The 19,359-nt window shown below is 36.9% G+C and overlaps 3 protein-coding genes across 7 annotated transcripts; 1 reads left to right on the top strand and 2 right to left on the bottom strand.

Moving 5' to 3' along the window:
* Positions 1 to 3,853: 3,853 nt before the first annotated feature.
* Positions 3,854 to 9,768, bottom strand: LOC128302231 (uncharacterized). The gene is made up of 11 exons (XM_053039003.1): positions 9,566 to 9,768; positions 9,294 to 9,492; positions 8,791 to 9,146; positions 8,519 to 8,725; positions 8,305 to 8,449; positions 7,659 to 7,817; positions 7,411 to 7,602; positions 7,151 to 7,330; positions 6,946 to 7,055; positions 4,031 to 4,325; positions 3,854 to 3,964 (listed from the first exon to the last, which is right to left on the bottom strand). Exons 1-11 carry the CDS (start codon positions 9,766 to 9,768, stop codon positions 3,923 to 3,925), a joined length of 2,088 nt encoding a protein of 695 aa, XP_052894963.1. The 3' UTR covers positions 3,854 to 3,922.
* Positions 9,769 to 11,435: 1,667 nt separating this feature from the next.
* On the top strand, positions 11,436 to 16,897 carry LOC128302534 (vacuole membrane protein 1). 5 transcript variants are annotated; one of them, XM_053039375.1, is made up of 6 exons: positions 11,436 to 11,900; positions 13,502 to 13,798; positions 14,708 to 14,955; positions 15,311 to 15,592; positions 15,657 to 15,972; positions 16,043 to 16,897. In XM_053039375.1, exons 2-6 carry the CDS (start codon positions 13,556 to 13,558, stop codon positions 16,493 to 16,495), a joined length of 1,542 nt encoding a protein of 513 aa, XP_052895335.1. In that variant the 5' UTR covers positions 11,436 to 11,900; positions 13,502 to 13,555; the 3' UTR covers positions 16,496 to 16,897. The 5 variants fall into 5 exon arrangements, with proteins under 5 accessions (XP_052895335.1, XP_052895336.1, XP_052895339.1 ...); XM_053039376.1 differs by having other exon boundaries at positions 13,502 to 13,792; XM_053039379.1 differs by lacking the exon at positions 13,502 to 13,798.
* LOC128302537 (DDB1- and CUL4-associated factor 13) lies at positions 16,896 to 19,089 on the bottom strand. Its single transcript, XM_053039380.1, has one exon. It carries the CDS (start codon positions 19,052 to 19,054, stop codon positions 17,714 to 17,716), a length of 1,341 nt encoding a protein of 446 aa, XP_052895340.1. The 5' UTR covers positions 19,055 to 19,089; the 3' UTR covers positions 16,896 to 17,713.
* Positions 19,090 to 19,359: the final 270 nt, after the last annotated feature.

Below are 19,359 nucleotides of genomic sequence, written 5' to 3' on the forward strand. Positions count from 1 at the left end.
TTTCAAATTTTCATAAGCTAAGCGATCCGCGAGCCCAACCAGTTGGAATACAGCATCGAATGAAGCTGTGATCAAATGAAGGGTACAAAAGAAGAAGCATACTTACGGCAGACTGCCATTGCAAAGAGTCAGTGAGACCAAATGTAGCATGCAGCGGGATTGAATCTTAATGCAAAGTATTATCGAAGCACGAGGCCCCCTAAAAAAAGTTGCATCAAAACTCCATGAGCCACACAGTGATGCCATGTTTCATGGGAATTTCTGTCTTTCTTTTGTTGATTGCACTGTACTTGCTGGTGTTGTAAGAAGCATTGGAAAGGCAGATGGTGTGAACGGGGTTGCAACCAAGCATAGTTTTCTGTTTGTATGGTAATACGTTACCAAACCATCTTCATTCTTTAGGTTTCTTTTCTCTTTGTTGAATCCATGCAATAGGAAAAGTAGTAGTGAATTAAACAACAGATGCAATCATTGAGCAACTGAATAGCGACCATTGCTGAAAAATAGTAACCATGAGGAAAACATGTGCGATTGTACAGCTTAAATTGTAATACTGCTATAAAAACAGTACTGCATGAATTTTTCTCGAAAGTAAAATATTAATTTTGCTACTACCTTAAAAATGTTAGAAGAAAGACACAGTGTTGAAAGAAAAGCTAACAACGGCAAATGTCATATGAACCGAAATATGTTTTTATTTCCAATGCAAATTTTTTGCTACATGTTCTATCTAGGGATTTTAGCATTTTTGAATTTTCAACGATTACGATTGAAAATTTACTTGTTTAAATTAACTTTGCTTGCTTACTTTAATCTTTTTAAGTACAAAATTTTAAATAGCATATAGTGAGCAAAACGTAATGGAACAGAAATGCATATGATATGTAGAGAGACGAATAAAATCGCAAAATGAATGAATGTATGAAGGCAATAATACCGATACGTGTAAACATGAATAATACCAATACTATACACAACGTCATTTTAAACTGTAGATTAGAAAATGTTTGGTTATAACGAACATTAAAGCAAATCGCTTAAGATTTTCCTAACACATATACTGAAACGCAAGAAACTGCCATGGACGTGTACGAATCTAGTGAACCGTTGGAAACCTCTAATACAGGCCCGCGACATTTAACTGACATTTTACCCTTTTTTGATCTCATGACCAGGTCTGGTTTTTGCTATGCTAATGTGGAAATGGAATGTGCTTGAATGGAGCGCAATGGTCTTACCTCGGCATAAAGATGCTCCCGTGATACAAAAGCCTTTCCAATCGAGAAAGTCAGATGAAAACTGGTTATTTTAGAGAGACTTATTTGATAGGAAGAACGCTACATTTACAAATACCCTGGAGCTTCATGTAGCAAAGAATGAATGAGTTGCTATTTGTTAATCACAACTTTTGAAAAAACTTAAATTTTAACCATTAGCAGATTGCATTGCATGGATGGTAAAAACAAAAAGCTCTCATTTTTTCATTTTGTCGCTCACAGACTTAACGACCGTAGAACGCACGAATCTTGGCGAAAATTTAAATATTGCCTTTGGCAATGGACACATGTGATTGGATTATTTTAAAAAAAAACCCCTTCAATCACCATGCCATATGTCATGTGTATTATACAAAAAATACGAGTCTTGTCATGGACTATTTTGCGAAAGAAAATAAAAAAGAATATTTTTTGCAAGTTAATATAATTTGTGTATGTAGTTTATGGGTCGACAGAATCGGTCAAAAATCACTAAACAATCAATCCCCCATAGGACTGACTATTCGGTTACGTGTAAATTAAGTGAAGGAATGCCAGATTTGGTAGGCCTATATCTCTTGAGGCTGTTGTACCTCTAAAGAATAGGAATTTAGTGTAAGGTAATAGATTATTTTCACTACTGCGCACCATATAATATTAATGATTTTCTCTTCTTATTTGATATAAAGACCAATTTAATTTGTGTTTCGCTGCATTATATTAGATTTTTTTTCTTTTACTGGCTTTGCTAGACTGTTCTATGTATACCACGTGGCTCGAAAGTTTCGATTAGATTATTTGTCGTAAGTTAGGTAGAGCACGTAGGATCCTAGAATCGTCAGTAACATACCTTTATGCATTCAGTTATAGTTGATTCTCGATTGCTGTATAGTTTTCACAATAAAATCGTCTGCAATAAATTTGCAAATAGCTTTGAACTACTGGTTTTGATCGGTTTTAACGATACTGCGATCTTAATTTTTGTTTTTTTTCTTTCACAAAAAAAATCTCTGTAAAACACATGTTCACTTCAACATAACACTTAAGAGAAAAACACACACTATTTTCTACGACAAAAAATGTTTAAAACAACAGCTTCTATTTCACATCTGGCATAGCTATAACTTACTGCAACACCAAATGTTGCTAAAAACACTAGACGTTTACTGCTAAGAGCACCGTCCGCTACCGTACGGAGCAGATCAAGAAGTGGCACTGAATAACGTCTTTACACTATAACAATTAACAGAAGAATGTTCGTGACTGATGAAAACTTTTATTCCATATCTTTTCGCGCAACAAGCTAACGATAGTCTTTTTCCCTTCTCCGTTCACGATCAGCTAGCGCATCTTTTCGTACATCCATTACGTTGCGATTTTTGATGTAACTGCACGTACAGCTCAGCAGCGAGAGCAATTCTCCCACCTTGGGTTTTGGAGATGCTTCCCACCACTATCCATGAAATTGAAATCTGGTCAGAGAGCAGACTGTGTGAACTGGTAACCGTTTCATCATTGTGGACCAGGTACAGTACGCCACAGTTTGCTATGAATTCATTTTCCGATGTAATGTACATCAAACCATTTTGATTTCTATTATAATTGTATATCAATTTATGGTTTTTTTTTTAATTTTTCCAACACACCATACGAAAAGTGTCGATAAACGGCAGGAACTAGTACGCTAATTTTAATCTTTTGAAAGTGTGAAATATAGTTTTTTTCTGTTGAAATAACCACAGTTTTTTTTAATAATAGGCTCTTTTTATCTTACACAATAGGGTTTCTCATTTTTTCCTTCAACGATGTTGCAGGGATTTCAAACTTCCTTTGGGACTGTCATTTCCGAGCTGCACGAATAATCAGACCCTCTGTTAAATTGTACCCGTATAATAGGCATTGTAAGAGCAAAAAACGCACGACAATAGTTTTCGTTCACTAGCAATTTTATTCGCTCACACTTAGTGAAGGTTTTAATCGACGAGAAGCTTCCTTTTCGTTTTCTACATTGCTTAACTCTACTCTCGGTTCGAAAGACAGATCCGTTGTATTTACTTCTTCAGGTGGGTACCAGTGGTTCTTCAACGAATGAATAAGCTAACTAAATATTAGCCGGAATCGTTATTGGCACTCCGACATAATCTGTCATTCAATCAGCTCGATAATCTTCAGTAACTAACATAATGTTGATCGAAAATAAAACGAGGTGATGATTTTCAAGATTTTCAATCAAGATCAAGATATTGCTTATAACTATTGGTAACGAATTCTAGTAATTGGTAAAATGAAAGCATGAAAGTAATATACAAAGGTTAACCATGTTCTCTAATTCGATGAAATAAGCATTTCTTAAATTTTTATTTATGATTTCTTTCAAAAAGTCCACAGTCGACAAGCTGAATGCATTTCGAACCGATATAGCCAGTACTTTAAGTTTAAGGAATGTATACGCACAATTCGATTCGATTTAAAATTTATGGTACAAATTGGATTAAGAACATGAATCATATTAGACCACGGCAAGTCTTGACTTTTTATATCCAAGTCGGGGAGCATCGCTCTTATTGTGGGTGGCTTGTTTACACTTCGTACTTCAATTTAGTTCTTTCGATTGATATTTATTCAAAATCATTTCAGAATTACGGTCGGAAAATTAAAATAAAAAATTAGGAATCATCAGACAAGTCACTTTCGAAGTCAAGCGTATCCTGAAAAATAAACAATAAAAATAAATTCATATAGAAGTTTGAAAATTTACAATATTTTATCTTCACCTTATTGCCGGTAAGTATGTTAGACATCATTTTGTTCAGACCCGCCACTGTTTCGAGAGATTCGGTCCCATTTATTACATTAATTATGAATTCATCATTGCTGCGAGCATAGCGTTCGAGAACTGCAGCAGAACATGCCACACAGTTTGTGTATCGCTCTGTAGCAGTGACCATCGATTGAAGCGTAGCGATGTTACCACGTATGGAATGGGGTATAATTCCAAGTAATCCATCTGGTTCTTGTTCTTGACAAAAAGGATCCGATTTAGGAATCCGATAATATGCAGGAGCATTTCTGTAAATGGATGTACAATATTCAAAATGTAAAAAATAACGATGATTTTAGAAAGGTAATTATTAACCTGCTGGTTTAAACTTAATTATTATTATGATGATGTGTCCTGCCTTACACCAAGAAACTGGAACTGATAAGATTTATCTGTGGGATATTGTAACATACACGCATATCACCTCCCCAAAAGATTGAATTTGAATGCATTTCATTAAACAATTGATGTAAAGGATTTACATAAACTTGTAATTATCTCTAAAATAAATTATACACAAAAACACACACCCGACCGCAACTTCACCAAGTACACCCGGGATAAGGTGTACTTGCATTATTTGGTATGCAAACTAATGTAAATCGAAACATATTAAATTACCAATAGTTATAAGCATTGGTAATGACTGTTTTTCTTGAATACATAAAAACACATTCACACAGAAAGAAATCTTCACATGCGTTGGCTTGATGCCCACGTTCAGTAGAAATGCCAGAACGTCGATTATTGACGTAACGTTTTGTCAGCCATCCTCGTGTGTTCCGGTACTCTATCAACATAAGGTGTGGACCAACACAAACATCCTCTACGGATATGTGAGGTTGTAAAACCGGATAGTATAACAGAGAACTGTTTGTGGAAACGTTAAATTCCGGCGATTTTGGGGAAAACTCCCGATGCGCAGAACCTAGTAGCATGCTAGACCAGGGCGTGCGATGCCACGATGCCCAAGAGGAAGTCACCAAACCACAAAAGTCCCCCTGCTTTCTGGTGGAATACATCCATTCAGAGCCACCGGGCTAAATAAATACATTGCTGCACGAAGCGAGCAAGTTGTCCAGCGACAAAATAACATTTGCTCTGCGCCGTTGTCACTCGGGATCCTTTGGGGTTATGGTTTCAAGGTGCTGATGAAGAAAGGAAGAAAACATGAACCCGTAGAACAATGCCCCGTGAAACTAAAAGATCCGTTAGTCTTAAGAGCCTTGGGACTGATCGATAACTTAGGTGAACTGATCGCAAAGGTATTGGAGATGCCAATCCATGACCACCTCACTTCATACACGGAAGGTTAAAATGATTTTTTCGGAGCGACAGTTTAATTGCGATTCAAGCTGTGCTGGAAAATGGCTATGCGGCGTTTCGGCATCGACCTCAAGAACGTCTGCAAAAGCGATAGCTGGGAGGCGATTGTGGGGGTGCTAGAAAGCATGAAGGTTCCTCCGTATTTGTGGAGGGTATTAAGAAGTTACCTAAGCGGGAGCGAGTTGCAGTACGAAGGTGTGAGGACAGCAAGCATCACAACAGGCGTTAAACAAAGATCAATTCTTGAACCCATCCTGTACAGCATGTATGAGCCATGTATGACGTCGTGCTAACCGTTGCACAACTCACGGGTTTTGCAGATGACATTGCACTGACGGTTATCGGCGAGTCCATCGACGTGGTGGATGCTTGCCACGGACGCCGTCTGAAGGATCGACGAGTGGTTGAAAGCTGCGGAAAGCAAGTATACCAATTCAACGTAATGCAGTTGATGCCGCAGAGTGGTGATTTCTGGAAAGCCATATCAACATCAATGCGGCTGATTCAGTTGAAGCTACAGCGCCAGTGGAGAGACAACCAGCTGAATGGTCGTACCTGAATGTTCAATGTTCTGTGTTATGTTTGTGCAGTGATAGTCAAAAAATGTTCGTCAGTGTCAGTGATTATTGCTAACGCGGTACCAGAGACAGACTGAGGGCCACAGCACTGCCCCTCCCACGAAGTTATACTGCCAGGTGATTCCGTGGGTGGGTGCATCAGGTTCCAAGGAGATTTTTTTACTGGGTAAAAAACCTTGTAAACATTGCATTCCTTGTAACACTTTGTATGCATAACCAATAGAAATGCGTAAACATGCATAAAAATACTTTATATGCACAAAAAATCTAAATGCGTAGATTTATTCGGCTCAGTGTATTAATCGAATTAAATATCGTTACTGCATTGCTCCAAGCCGAAGAAGTAGACGAATGTTTCCAGAGATCGTGCAAATGCTACGCCCAACTCCAGATTTGAATGGAATTCCGCAAATCTAAATACAACTTAACACAAACGGTTATGTTTGTTTAACCGTGTATTTCCGAATATGCTATTTGACTGTTATCACGACACGTAGCAGTGTTTGAGGGAGGAAAGTTAATGCTTTTTACAGGTTACCAATGATTATATATTAAAATGTCTTGTCAGGTAGTGTTTCTCACTCCAACTCAAAACTGTCGCCATGAATATTAGCAAAGCTGATTTCAATGTTTACATATAGTTGCCATGTTAATATGTTCCCGTTGAAATCGACTGTGTTGGGATTGATGGTGACAGTTTCGAACTGACTTTAGAAACACTGTAAGATGTTAAATAAATTACTGAATTAATGCTATTTTTCCAGTAATTTATTTTATATCTTACAGTGTTACTAAAATCAGTTCTAAATAAATAAATAAATAAATAAATAAATTGCAAGAAATAAAGTTATGAATAAATCCTATTTTTGGGGCGGCCCGGTGGAATGATGGTGGAACGTGGTAAAACAAGTAGATACGGCCAGGCTAGGCCGTTCTAACGAAAAAAATGCCATTTTATACATACCCATGTTGTATAAGAGAAACCATCAACTCAACTGCTAATGCTGACGCTATATTAGATACAGCTGGCCTCGTTACAGTACATTGTTGGTCTAAAGTACGATCCTTCATTGACTGGTAACGAAGAAGTAGCAATAGTTAATATTTTGTATAAAATTAACTCGCTTTTTTGCCATATATGTATAAATAATAGATAGAAATACACTTACATTTCCTGGAGCAACAATATCATTGCAAAAGTAGCATCCCAAATCACAGCTATCGATTTTACGGAATCCAGCAGGACAAGATAAATTTACATCACTATCCGTATTAATATTACTGTCTCCAGTTTTTCCATGACGCATAACAAGATACGAATCGAATCCTAATGCAGCGTTTATAATGTGCTACAATAACGAAAGGTAGTAATAGATAAGAAACAATTATAGAATAATATGACAGAGTTATGACATCATATTATACATACCTTATTATAGAAAGCGCCAAGCATTGTTGGAAGCCAACGACTTTCACGTGAGTCTGTCAGTAAGTAAATAACATCATGATCTTTAATGAGAGTCACAAGTTTGTTTAATATGTCTCTCGTTTCTGTAACTGCGTCACCATGACCAATTGGATGTCCGGGCATTGGAATTTTTAGATTCACTCCAACAATTTTCTACAAGTACACGTCCTATGTCATTATCCGCAGCGAATATAATATTTATGATTTACCGCGGCTGGGTTAATTTCAAGCAGTCGTTCCGATGCCGTTGTAGCTTTCGATTTTCCTCCATTTAATGCATCTTCAAATCGGTATAAAGTTTGTCGAATTGGATTCGACATTGACACTTTTCCGCAATCCACTATTGTTATGTTGGTGATACCCCAAGCCTAAAAGGAATGATATAATACAAAATAAAACACCGTACTGTATACTATTTTAACCCGTACTGTATACTATTTTGACGTATAATAGTTCATCATTCATTTAGATTAATAAATTTAGATCGCACATAATGATTAGTTAATTATCAATATAAAAGGGCAACTCGATTATCAACTGTAACAACAAACTGAGCTGAAATAAAAATTACCGTTGAAATGATAATTTTTTAGGATACTTAAATGCTAGTTCGATTTCCATGACTTAGATTTTTTTATGCAAATTATGTTGATATTTTTAATTGATTTGAGTAAATTTTGAGATGCTAGCTTCATGAAAGCTAACAAAATTATTTTTTCATGGTTTTAGTACTCGTCACTGATAAATTATGTTACATATATATACATAATGTAAAAATAAAATTTTATACTAAATAATCCATTGCCGTCTCTTGTAGTACTCAAAATAAAACTTAAATTATGATTAATATCTCACCATCAGTGATCTAGCAACATTACATCCTAGTGTTCCAGCACCTAGCAGAAGACATTTTGTTTGTTTGATTGCTCCAAGATTTAGTGTTGGGATGAGGCGCCACGTCATAAGTTTCAGGTTTAAATCGATTGCATTTTCGGCGAGACTAATAACAAAAAAAATTAAATTGAAAATATTGCGGCATTGCTGATTTTTCTAAATCCATAATAATCACCTTCCAGGAGACATACTATCGTTTAACAAGGTAACTCGTGGCAAGTATTTACCATTTCCATCAGATTCCCAACCGGCCCAAAGTTTAAGATCATTTACATCTGCTACGTGTTTTGGAAGGTATATAGTCATCAAAGACAATTGGAGTTCAGCTGGTGCTGAACCCGTCACTCGTATACAGTTTATTCCTTGTTCGGCAAGAACTGGGCTTTTAGATAAAAAGAAAACCAAATGTATATAATATAGGTAACAACTTAAATTATGATAGCATACCTTGTAACAACCAGATACGTAAGCATCTGTCGTAAGTGCCAACCAAGTGCGAATGAATTCATGTCACCCATTGTATCGTAATAACAGAAATAAAAATGTTCCATATTCTCTTCACGGAAGTTAGCATCAATACTGCGGTGTTGAATGTAATCGGGTAGCAGCTGAATGCCTTTCATAGTATGGTAAATGAAAAACGGTTCATTCGGCATTGACTTTTGATACAAAAACTCGCCTATGCTTGTCCTTAGATTTTCATTCAAATCTGACGGAATAGGTTGCTCATTTTCGAGTCTGTATGTTAATTCTGTAGGCACTGGGAAAGCGAACCAATGGAAGAATTTATATGTTTTTAAATCCTGAAATGAGGAAAATAAATTAATAATCATAATGATTGACCTGCATACTAATGAAGCCGGGGGCCAGAGTCTCAATAATATAAAAAACAAACAAACAAGCATGCAATGGAAATGACACAGACTTAACAAATATTGTACAGCACTTACTGCGAACGATAGCAATGCAAAATGCACCAAATCTGCGCTGCTTTCGATCGTATCCGATTTCATTAAATCATGGTAAAATTGTACTGCTTGATTTTTAAGTACCAAATTCTTATCACACATTTTGAAGGATTCTAACGTATTATGATTTAAGAGAATGCCTTTGCATCGAAACCCTCGCAGCGAGTCATCATGGCATGTGCTGAAAATTCACGACAAAAAGTAATTAGTAACGAATTATTTCTTTTGAACACACTTTTCTAACTTTCACTTACGCATTGAAAGAACTGCAAGCAACCTCTAGCATTGCAGATTTTGCAGTGTTTAACGCTATGGTACCGTAAATTGGACGACCAGAGTCATCCAAGCGATCAATGTCTATTTTAATTTCAGCATACTTATGCCAAAAATCGTTATGAATGAAAGATCGCAGTGGAATAAACTTTAAAGTACGGTGTGCAATTGCTTTTTCAGCCATTCCAAATAATCGATGCTGATTATTTTACGCGCAGTAATTCTTGCACTCTGTATTTGTTATCGCGAAGAGAGGATTGAAAACAAAACTGGATTACGCGGATGACAATTTTGACAACAATGATGTACGCAGTGACGTCTACACGTACTCAGATGTCAAGGTGTGTACAACATTTAACGAAACCTTTCACAACGAATACACGAACAGCAAGAACCCGCAGTACGCCATACTCAATATACGAGAATTCGTAATACAGGCAGTTCCCGATATACGCGGTTCCTCTTATACGTGGATTCGGAGATACGCGGTTTGGTCGAAAATACCACACATAACCGTGCAAATAGACATGCAGCGATTTTTCTCAGTGCGAAATTTCGCAAAGCAGCTCAATCAAAGCAGCTTGCAAAAAAAAACCTACATCTCATTTCGAAACAATTTATCGCCTACTGAGGCTGTAAAATCATTACATTGTTTTACAAGACGGCTCGTTATACAGCTCCTCATGCAAAATCGAACGCATCAGTCGGCTCTATCTTGCCCAAATGCGTGTCCTCATTCTTATCATTGTTGTATAAATTCGTTTATAACCTACAACTTACAAAAAATAAAATTAAACACAACCTACACCGATTTTTTATTTGAGTTTGTAATCAATGACAGCCAAAATTGGGCTATTTCATACACGTGTTGAAATCGACAATGTCGCAATGAGAAAATGCGCTACATGTCTATTTGCGCGGTAAAACATTTCTTTCTAACTCATTTTAATGTATTCTTTCTTAAAAAATTAAGTCCAGAGAAGGAAATCGAGTCTGTGACTTTGAAGTATAAACAAAATTGCACCAGGATTCGATTAACGCGGAAATTCGAGTTACGCGGATTTTTTTTTCGGATTATAGCGGTCCGCTATAATAGCGTATCTCGGGGACTGCCTGTACAGTCTTTTTTTGATACTCGCGATACTCGAGATACGCGAATTCGAGATGCGCGAATTCCAAAATGTTGACAGTTCGTGTAATTTTGTATGTGAAATTGAATTTTTTATTTGTCAAATTCCAAATTTATCTAAAATTACGTTACATTTTTATATTAAAAACAACAATTTTGGTAAATATTGAACCTAATTGTTGAAATAAACGTAAAAGTATCAACTACTAATGCGCTTTGTATCGTGAAAAGACGAAATCGATCTCTGAATACTAAATATGAACGAAATTATAAAGGGAGTTAGTATAGTATCGTGGAAGGATATTTACACGAGGATTCGGGTGAGGCGAATTTCACTGGTACGCATTCTTCGCGTTACCGTGCTATCAGACGGTGACAATCATCTTAAAGAAAAAGCCTCCGAGAATGAAAAGTCAATATCTAAAAAACGGGGTGACGTTTGTAGCGCGTGTATGAAAACGTGACGCCGTATTCTATATATTGACTTTTCATCGCATTTCATCGAAATTTCAGGCAAAAAGTCTCGGAGACTTTTCTCAGAGACAATTCTCACCGTCTGGTTGCACGGTAACTTCGGAAAAGACCGTACCTCATTATTCAATAGACCTTGGAACGATGCGAAAATCAGTACAATTGCTGCATGGTGTGGAAATCGTGTCAAGCATGTGCCACTGAACTATAATGCAAGGCAAGCAATTTTGACGGATATGTCACATGTTTTGAACACGTAACACAGTGTCGTGGTGAAGATTGTTTTGAAAAAGTGATATTCGCGGATTGATATTCATCGTACGACGTCCGAAAGCACGAATCATCGCTTTACACGCAGTGCGCATATTAGTTTATTGACATAGATGTTACTTATTCCTTTCGTTTGCCTTGAGCCATAAACGCGGATTTGTTGCTGGGTTTTACAGTGACTAAACGAAGAAGCAGGCTAGTGTATGTATGACCTGTGTGAATGTGTGTTCTTGTGTATGTAGGGATTGCAAGACTAATGGGACGGCCGATAAATAAGATAAACCCCAATTGTATTACTTGCTATATTTTCACCAAGTGACAAGATACTATATGTGATAAGCCTAGAGCAAACTCATGTTCAATAACTGATAAAGAAACCAAAAGTTGTGTTGCATACCCAAGCCAAAACATTACAGGTTCATCGTATTAAGGAGACTCAAAACTGAGTAAGACATCATTTATGATTGATATACATAAGACCAGGAATTGTACAGTCTTTTGAAGCTTTGGTGAATAGCTCTATGGTATTAAAAGGTCCACGGTAAATGGGAGTGCATTACTGATGTAGGCAGCCGTCTGATTTTGTAAAAAAAAAGTTCCGGTGAGATCTGCCAATCGATTCGAAAAAACGGAAAAGAATTTAACCGCCGCACAGAAAATCAATAAGTTTGTGAAGCTATAGAGCTAGAGCATTTTAACGAAAACATACAAGCCCTATTGTAAGTTTACCAAAAGACCTAGATTAAATACGCTGTTTATTATTTTCGCGTCACTAAATTGTTGCTGTGGCTATTTTGCTTGCTGTCTTCGGTTTGTGTTCTTAGTACGCAAAGTCGTCGTGTCGCTCGAGTTGCTTGAGCGTTAAATATTCGCTAGTTGCATTGCATTGCAAAATCGAACCTTCATTTGATTTCAATCTCACATCACAATATAGAACTCATCAACAGTACCACGGTACTGTACCACGGTTTTTTCTCAAAGACAGTTGGGTTATTTGACAGTAAAAAATTCAGTTAAAAAATAAAAGAAGAATAGTACCTTGTAATGCAAAGCAGTAAATTAGTTTTTCTTTATTTTTATTTGATTGTTTATGTTTTTTAGTTGTTTAGTAATTTAAATTCTTTAAAGTTTTCTTCCAAAAATTCTACTGAAATGACGAACAAATAGAAGAAGGAACTGTACTGTATAACTTTCAAGAATAATCTATATTGCTCCTAGTTCCACATACGCGGAGATTCCAGATCTCCGATCTTTCTCTCTCTTTCTCTCTCTCTCTCTCCCTTCTTCTCTGGTTAGAGTATCTCGTGTACTGCCTGTTGTACAGACTAGTGATAAGAAGTTCGAAGGGGATCGGTTGATCCGATCCGATCACAGCTTAATTGATCCAATTCAATTATATGGTGTCAAATAATTCGGGATCACCGTTGTATGGATAGTAAGTTCTTCCCTTGTAAGAGAAGGGGGAGTTCCTTAGCGATCAGAGATCACCTTTGTAAGGAAACGGCTCTTATGAGTGTCGGTTAGCAGCTGTTAGTACCACATTAACGATTCTTGATTATTAGAAAAACAGATTTGATACAAATCATAGAAGTCTTTTCCACGAATCAAATTCAATTTTAATCGGGCAACACGATTGATCACATCGTCTCAGTAGGCACATTGTGCAATTCAAGACAAGTAAATAAGTTACGAAAGAGTGAACACCAAAATATGCACATCAAAGTGGAGGCTGCACGACAAATCACTTGTACTAGTCGTGTTTGCTCATGCATTATATTAGAAAATTGCTTCAAACGATTGTACGCCTCCCGTAGGTGACCTATATTAGATATTGCGGCTTGATTATATCTTTTACTATCACTATTAGGTATTATGTTGATTCGTAGTGTTGGTCGCAGAACGTTTATCCTTTCGAAGAGTGATAGTTTTTTAACGTATATATTCCAGATGTACGGCCTGTCCGTTCATACAAATTATTTAACAGTTAAACGTGAACATTAATTTTAAATTCTTTCGATTTTTATTCTTGATTTGTTCTGGTCTCTAGATTGAATAGATTGCTGAGTTAGTAAATTAGTAAAATATTAAATTATTCGTTATTATGCCAAAAAGGGTGATGGTGTCCAAAAAGAAACCGATGAAAATGAAGAACACTGCTGATAATCTCAGCATTCACCATCCTGATAACACGAATACATGCGGCGGACGTCCTAAAGCACGTGAGGATGATAGTATCGTTTATGAAAACAATCATTGCAAAACGTCTAACAGTCAACACAAGAAGACGAACAAAGAACATGATAGGGGCGAGCATTCATTCTTCGATAAAGGCAAACAGGTGAAAGTGCGTCTCATAACATGTGGCATATGCATGATGTGATGTATTAGCTATTAATTCTTTCGTTCGACCCAATCCACATGTTGACCTTTTTTGTATGTTATAAATCTTAAATTAATGGTAACCTTCATAGATCTGCGGATATAGATGTGTTCATACATTTGTGTTATAGCAAAACTATGCTAGATGGAGTCTTTGGAAATATAGTTGCTTATATTACCTTTCCTGCAGCATGGTGTCCAATGACTTCAGAAATAGTTTTATTTGTAATTTCATCGATTATACTTCTCAATTTTCTCGTAAAATACAATCATTTCTCGAGTTACGCGAATAAAGTGTGCCAGGGAAATTTGCATAACGTGATTTTTTGTGTAAGTCGAATTCGTTTTTATTTAGTATTCATGAATCGAATACTACTGTTCATGTTACGAAGCACATTCATAATTGAAATTTCTACGCTTACTTCGAGAATTAGAATAACATTTTTCCAAAAGCAATTTTTGTAATAGTAAAATGTAACGTGTTTATGAGAAAATTAATAATTTGGCATATATAAAGAAACGTGAAAAAACACGACCTGCCAAAATTTCGAGATTCGCGTAACACGGGAAATGATTGTAATATATTTCTACAGTATTGTTATTAGTATCAACTCATTTAAAACTTAATCAGTTTCTTTGTACAGACTGCTTGCCAATTCATAGATGTAGATAATATGCCCTTTTTTAAGTAGGTTTACAAAATGCAGTTGTTGTCACACGCATATACCTGTTTTGTTTTATTTTCTTACACATGCTGCACTATATGTATTTGTTATGTTAATCTCAAATCTATCAAAAATCGCGTATGTGCCATATTCATAAAAATGTTTGATCTATTTAAACGGAATGTTTTTTTCTACTTCTGTATATACAGTCTCACCTGCTGGAGCACAGGACTGGTGGTAACACGATGAGGAAAAAAAACAGCGGTAGTTCGAACACCATTGCAACCTCCAACCGCAACGGGAACAGCAATAACAGTAACAGTACGGTATCGCAGAAGAATGACAATAAAAAATTGGCCAAAGAAATCAAATCGCTAGTGCTATGGAAATCACCAATGAAAACTCTAAAATACGCAAGCCTTGAAATATTATTTCTATTCAAAACCAACGTGAATAGGTAAGATATTTTAGATATTGAGTTATTTTCCAATTCTCATTGCTCTTGATCATCACGGTCACTTTTACTATTAACACTCGTTGACGAGTTGATAATAACTACCCTCTTAATTTCAATTTAATTTTAATTTATTTTTTAAATACGGTCTGATCTTGTCCTGTGGTGTTGGTCTTGGCACCGTCGTGCCAAGTCGTGAGAAGGCCGGTTTAAACTACTATTGCAACACCGGGCGCACCTAGCCGATGGCAACTAATTTAGTACTATTATTATTATCACAACTATTATTATTATTATGATCAAAGCAAACGAAAGATAACTCAGCATTCTCTATTTCTACTACTTATTTCATTGGCAGGTTATTGCACCAACGGGCGCTACTTATGGCGATTTTAATTTTATTATGTACCACCGCTGTAGCCATTTACACACCTGGTCATCATCAGAAGCTGATAGAATCTATTAAAACCAAAGGATTCTTTATTACGTATTGGTTAGGCTTGGGTATTCTATCCTCTGTAGGGCTTGGGACTGGACTGCACACATTTCTATTGTACCTAGGGCCACATATTGCCAGCGTTACGTTGGCGGCGTATGAGTGCAGTTCTCTCAACTTTCCAGAACCACCGTATCCGAATGAGTATGTATATCGTCATTCATTTATTTTGCTAGAGTTCAATTAAAATGACATTGCTTTACATCAGAATTCTTTGTCCTGATGATAACGGTTCATCGAACCATATCATTCCATCGTTATGGTCCATCATGGCGAAGGTTCGATATGAAGCATTTCTTTGGGGAGCCGGTACCGCACTTGGAGAACTTCCACCATATTTTATGGCAAAGGCTGCCCGCATTTCTGGCAACACAACTGAGGAGTTGGAGAATCTACAAGAATTAGAAAAGCTACAAAAACGCAAGGAAAAAGGCGAAAAGTTAAGTTTATTCGATAAAGGTAAACTGATGATGGAGGACATCGTTGAACGAGTTGGATTCTTTGGCATTTTGCTTTGTGCTAGTGTGAGTAGATGGAAACTAGATCGTTTCTCCCCAAGAAAATTTTAAATTCAAAATCTTTACTCTGTTTCAGATTCCTAATCCACTGTTTGATCTGGCGGGCATCACTTGTGGTCACTTCTTGGTACCGTTTTGGAAGTTTTTCGGCGCTACGCTCATCGGTAAAGCGGTGATAAAAATGCATATACAAAAAATATTTGTTATTATATCGTTCAATGAAAACCTAGTAGATAAATTCATCGACATTCTCGCTTTCATTCCATTAATAGGTGTACGCTTACAAAAACCTTTTAAAGGTTTTTTTGAAAGTCAGAAACAACGTCTTCACCGAAATAGTAATAAGCAGTCGATAAACGCATCTCAGGGCAACATATTAGCTAGCGTATTCGAGTATTTTGTGTTTATCATGATTTGCTACTTCATAATCTCGATTATTAACACCTTTGCTCAAAATTGTTGTAAGCGTATGAGAAAGAATCAGGGCAGCAGCGCATCGCTAGATGTATCTATTAAAAAGGAATCCTAAACCATGGAATCATCATTAGAATGAATGATAGCTCATATCTCTAGCTAATTTTCTTGTCTTGGGAAAAGCTTTTCTATGTTGGTAGCTAAACGCCGTGGTTTCACCAAATCATAATTTAATTGACGAAACTTCACACCTGGACAAAACGAATAAAAAGGTTTATAAAATTAATAGAAATAGAATTACAAAATTTTAACAATAGCTTATTTAAGGCATTGTTTCAATTCTAGTCAACTATTGTCCCACATCCAAAATTTTTAAAAATGTAATAAAATAACATAAACCATACATAGCAAGCACAGAAATGAATACAACAAAAAAAACAGTAAACTGACTGATATAGTTAACAAAACCTAGTTCTTTGCTTGAAAAAATAAAATGAATTCTGATTATTGTAGATAATATGAGCTGTATTTGAATGATTCAATATCAACTTCTTTAACATGCTTCATTTTCAATAATTTAAATCATGTAGGCACCATATAGTGGTGTACCAAAAAGGCAAAATTCCATCCGAACCGCAATTCCTCCGTAGTTAAGGTCGACTATCCGGGTACGTGGTAAAAATAAGCCAGGCCGTATCGTTGTAACGAAAAAACAAACAGGTAGATCTCGTTTCTAAGGATATTTTTTCCACAAAATTATTCAAATAAGGCATTTACCAATGACTTTTTTTTGCAGTCCAAGCTGTCCTTATGTAGTTATATTGGGGATCTTTGTCATAATATCTTTATTTATTCCGTGCCGGGTGCACAGGCATTACACTTTTTTGGGTGCGTTGGTCAGTATCGCTAACATAAGTTTTACGCAGTTTCAACCGGCCAGTTATGAGATTTTCCGTTAGTTTATATAAGCAAACTCAAACATGTTGCTTGTACGATCTGTAACTCTAAACTTTTTTATGTCCACAAGTGTGGTTCTTACTATTGCTGTTGTTCAGATCTGTTGTGTTGACGCTTATTTATGAACAGCACTGTATTTAAAAAAATATGATCCTTTACATTATATCCGAAATAGAATTGCTGAATATCATTCGGTGCGATGAGGAACAGTAACTTTATATAGTGGCTTTTAAAACATATTGATCGAAAACTATTTTCTAACCTTCAACCTGTAATACCGAACAGAGAAAAGCGATAAAAAACCGAATGGAAAGTTTTGGTATATGGAATACCGTTTTGATGATTGTTTATTTCATAGTATTTATACAACGTTACCCTAATGTTCCGTACTGACAACTTTCTTCTTGGTTTCTGGCACATACGGTACGGTACCGGGTTTTGAATTTTGTCGTCTATTTTCTTCCTTCCGTTTCTCCCTTTGCTTCGAAGCACGTTGCTTTGCCTGCTCATTGTAAACCATTTTCGGCACCTGGCGATGTTGAGCAATGCGTCTAATGTAAGGATGTGCAGCATACTTTTCCTTCAGGACCGTGTTGTAGTTGAATGCATTCTTTTCGCGCATCTGTAATGATCCTAGTTTTTCGGCTGCATTTGCTTTCCATACACGTAGGTTCATTTCATCGGATCCAGAGAATATAAACTTATTATCCATGCTCCAATTTACGCACGTTACATGTTGCATACGCTTCGTGTGGTAAACTTCTTTGCTGTTAGCCTTTGCAGCATCGAATATACGTATGGTTTTATCGTAGCTTCCGGAAACGAATTCTTTGCCGGTGGGTGCATAATCGACAGATGTAGCCGACCCGACATGACCGTGATGTATTTTTAAGGGGTGCGTTAGCTGACGGGTATCGTAAGTATACAGGTTGTGATCTTCGTTGGCTACAGCGAAATGAAATGCTTGCATGGGATTCCAGGAAAGTTGATTCGAGCGCAAGGTCATTATTATTTTGTGAATAGGTTTGGTTTCACGCTGGTCGTACAGAATAATTCCACGATCAGAACCACAAGCCGCAAGGAGAGACGTTTCTGTTGGATTATATTTGATGTCCTGTAGTAAATCAACACCCCATTTCAGTTCCTTCAGAGGTTCGTTACGACTCTCGTCCCATATGTGGCAGGTTTCGCCACTTGTTGCAAACCATGGACCATCGAAACTGTGGGACAAAGAGGCTAGGACAGATTTGGTTACAATCATGTTTGATGGCTTCGGTGTTTCGTCTTCTTGCTGATCGAGATCGTAGCTCCATGTCATTATTTTCTTATCGTCTCCGATCGTGATTATCCTGCTGCCATCGCCACAAAATGCAATTCCCCGGCAGTAGCCCGTGTGGGCATTAATGCTTGTTAGACACTTTTTATTCGCCACATACCATACCTTCACCTCGCCGTCGTAGGCGCCACTTGCAATAAGCGAAATTTTTGAATAACTTTTCGCCATTACCGCAATACCATCGCGATGTCCATCCAGATTTCCTACGAACGGTTTGGCAAACACTCTTTCCAGTTTGGTGGCATTCAAGGCTCGCACGTACTCCCTCGAGCTTTGAAAAGGGTGTAATTCACGGTCGTAATTACGAAAAGATTTGTGAATGTCCTGTTTAGTTTCACGAACATATTTGTCCGGATTTCTGGAGATAACTTTAACTTTCATCTTTAACAATAAAGCGACGATTGTTTTTGTTGAAGGGGTACCAAAAACTCGTGCTTCAGATATGTCATATCGGCACAGGATAATTAAAAGCAAGATGAGTACAGAACTGACGGATGCTATCTGAAGTATGTACAGGCAGTTCCCGAGATACGCTACTCTTGCGGACCGCTATAAACCGGGGAATATCCGCGTAACTCCATTTTCCGCGTAAGTCGAATACTGGTGCAATTTCGTTTATATTTCAAAGTCACAGAGTCCGATCTCCGAATCCGCGCATAACAGGTGCCGCGAATCTTGGGTACTGC

This window comes from Anopheles moucheti, chromosome 3, assembly GCF_943734755.1.
Source record: "Anopheles moucheti chromosome 3, idAnoMoucSN_F20_07, whole genome shotgun sequence".
Classification (NCBI taxonomy): Eukaryota; Metazoa; Arthropoda; class Insecta; order Diptera; family Culicidae; genus Anopheles; species Anopheles moucheti.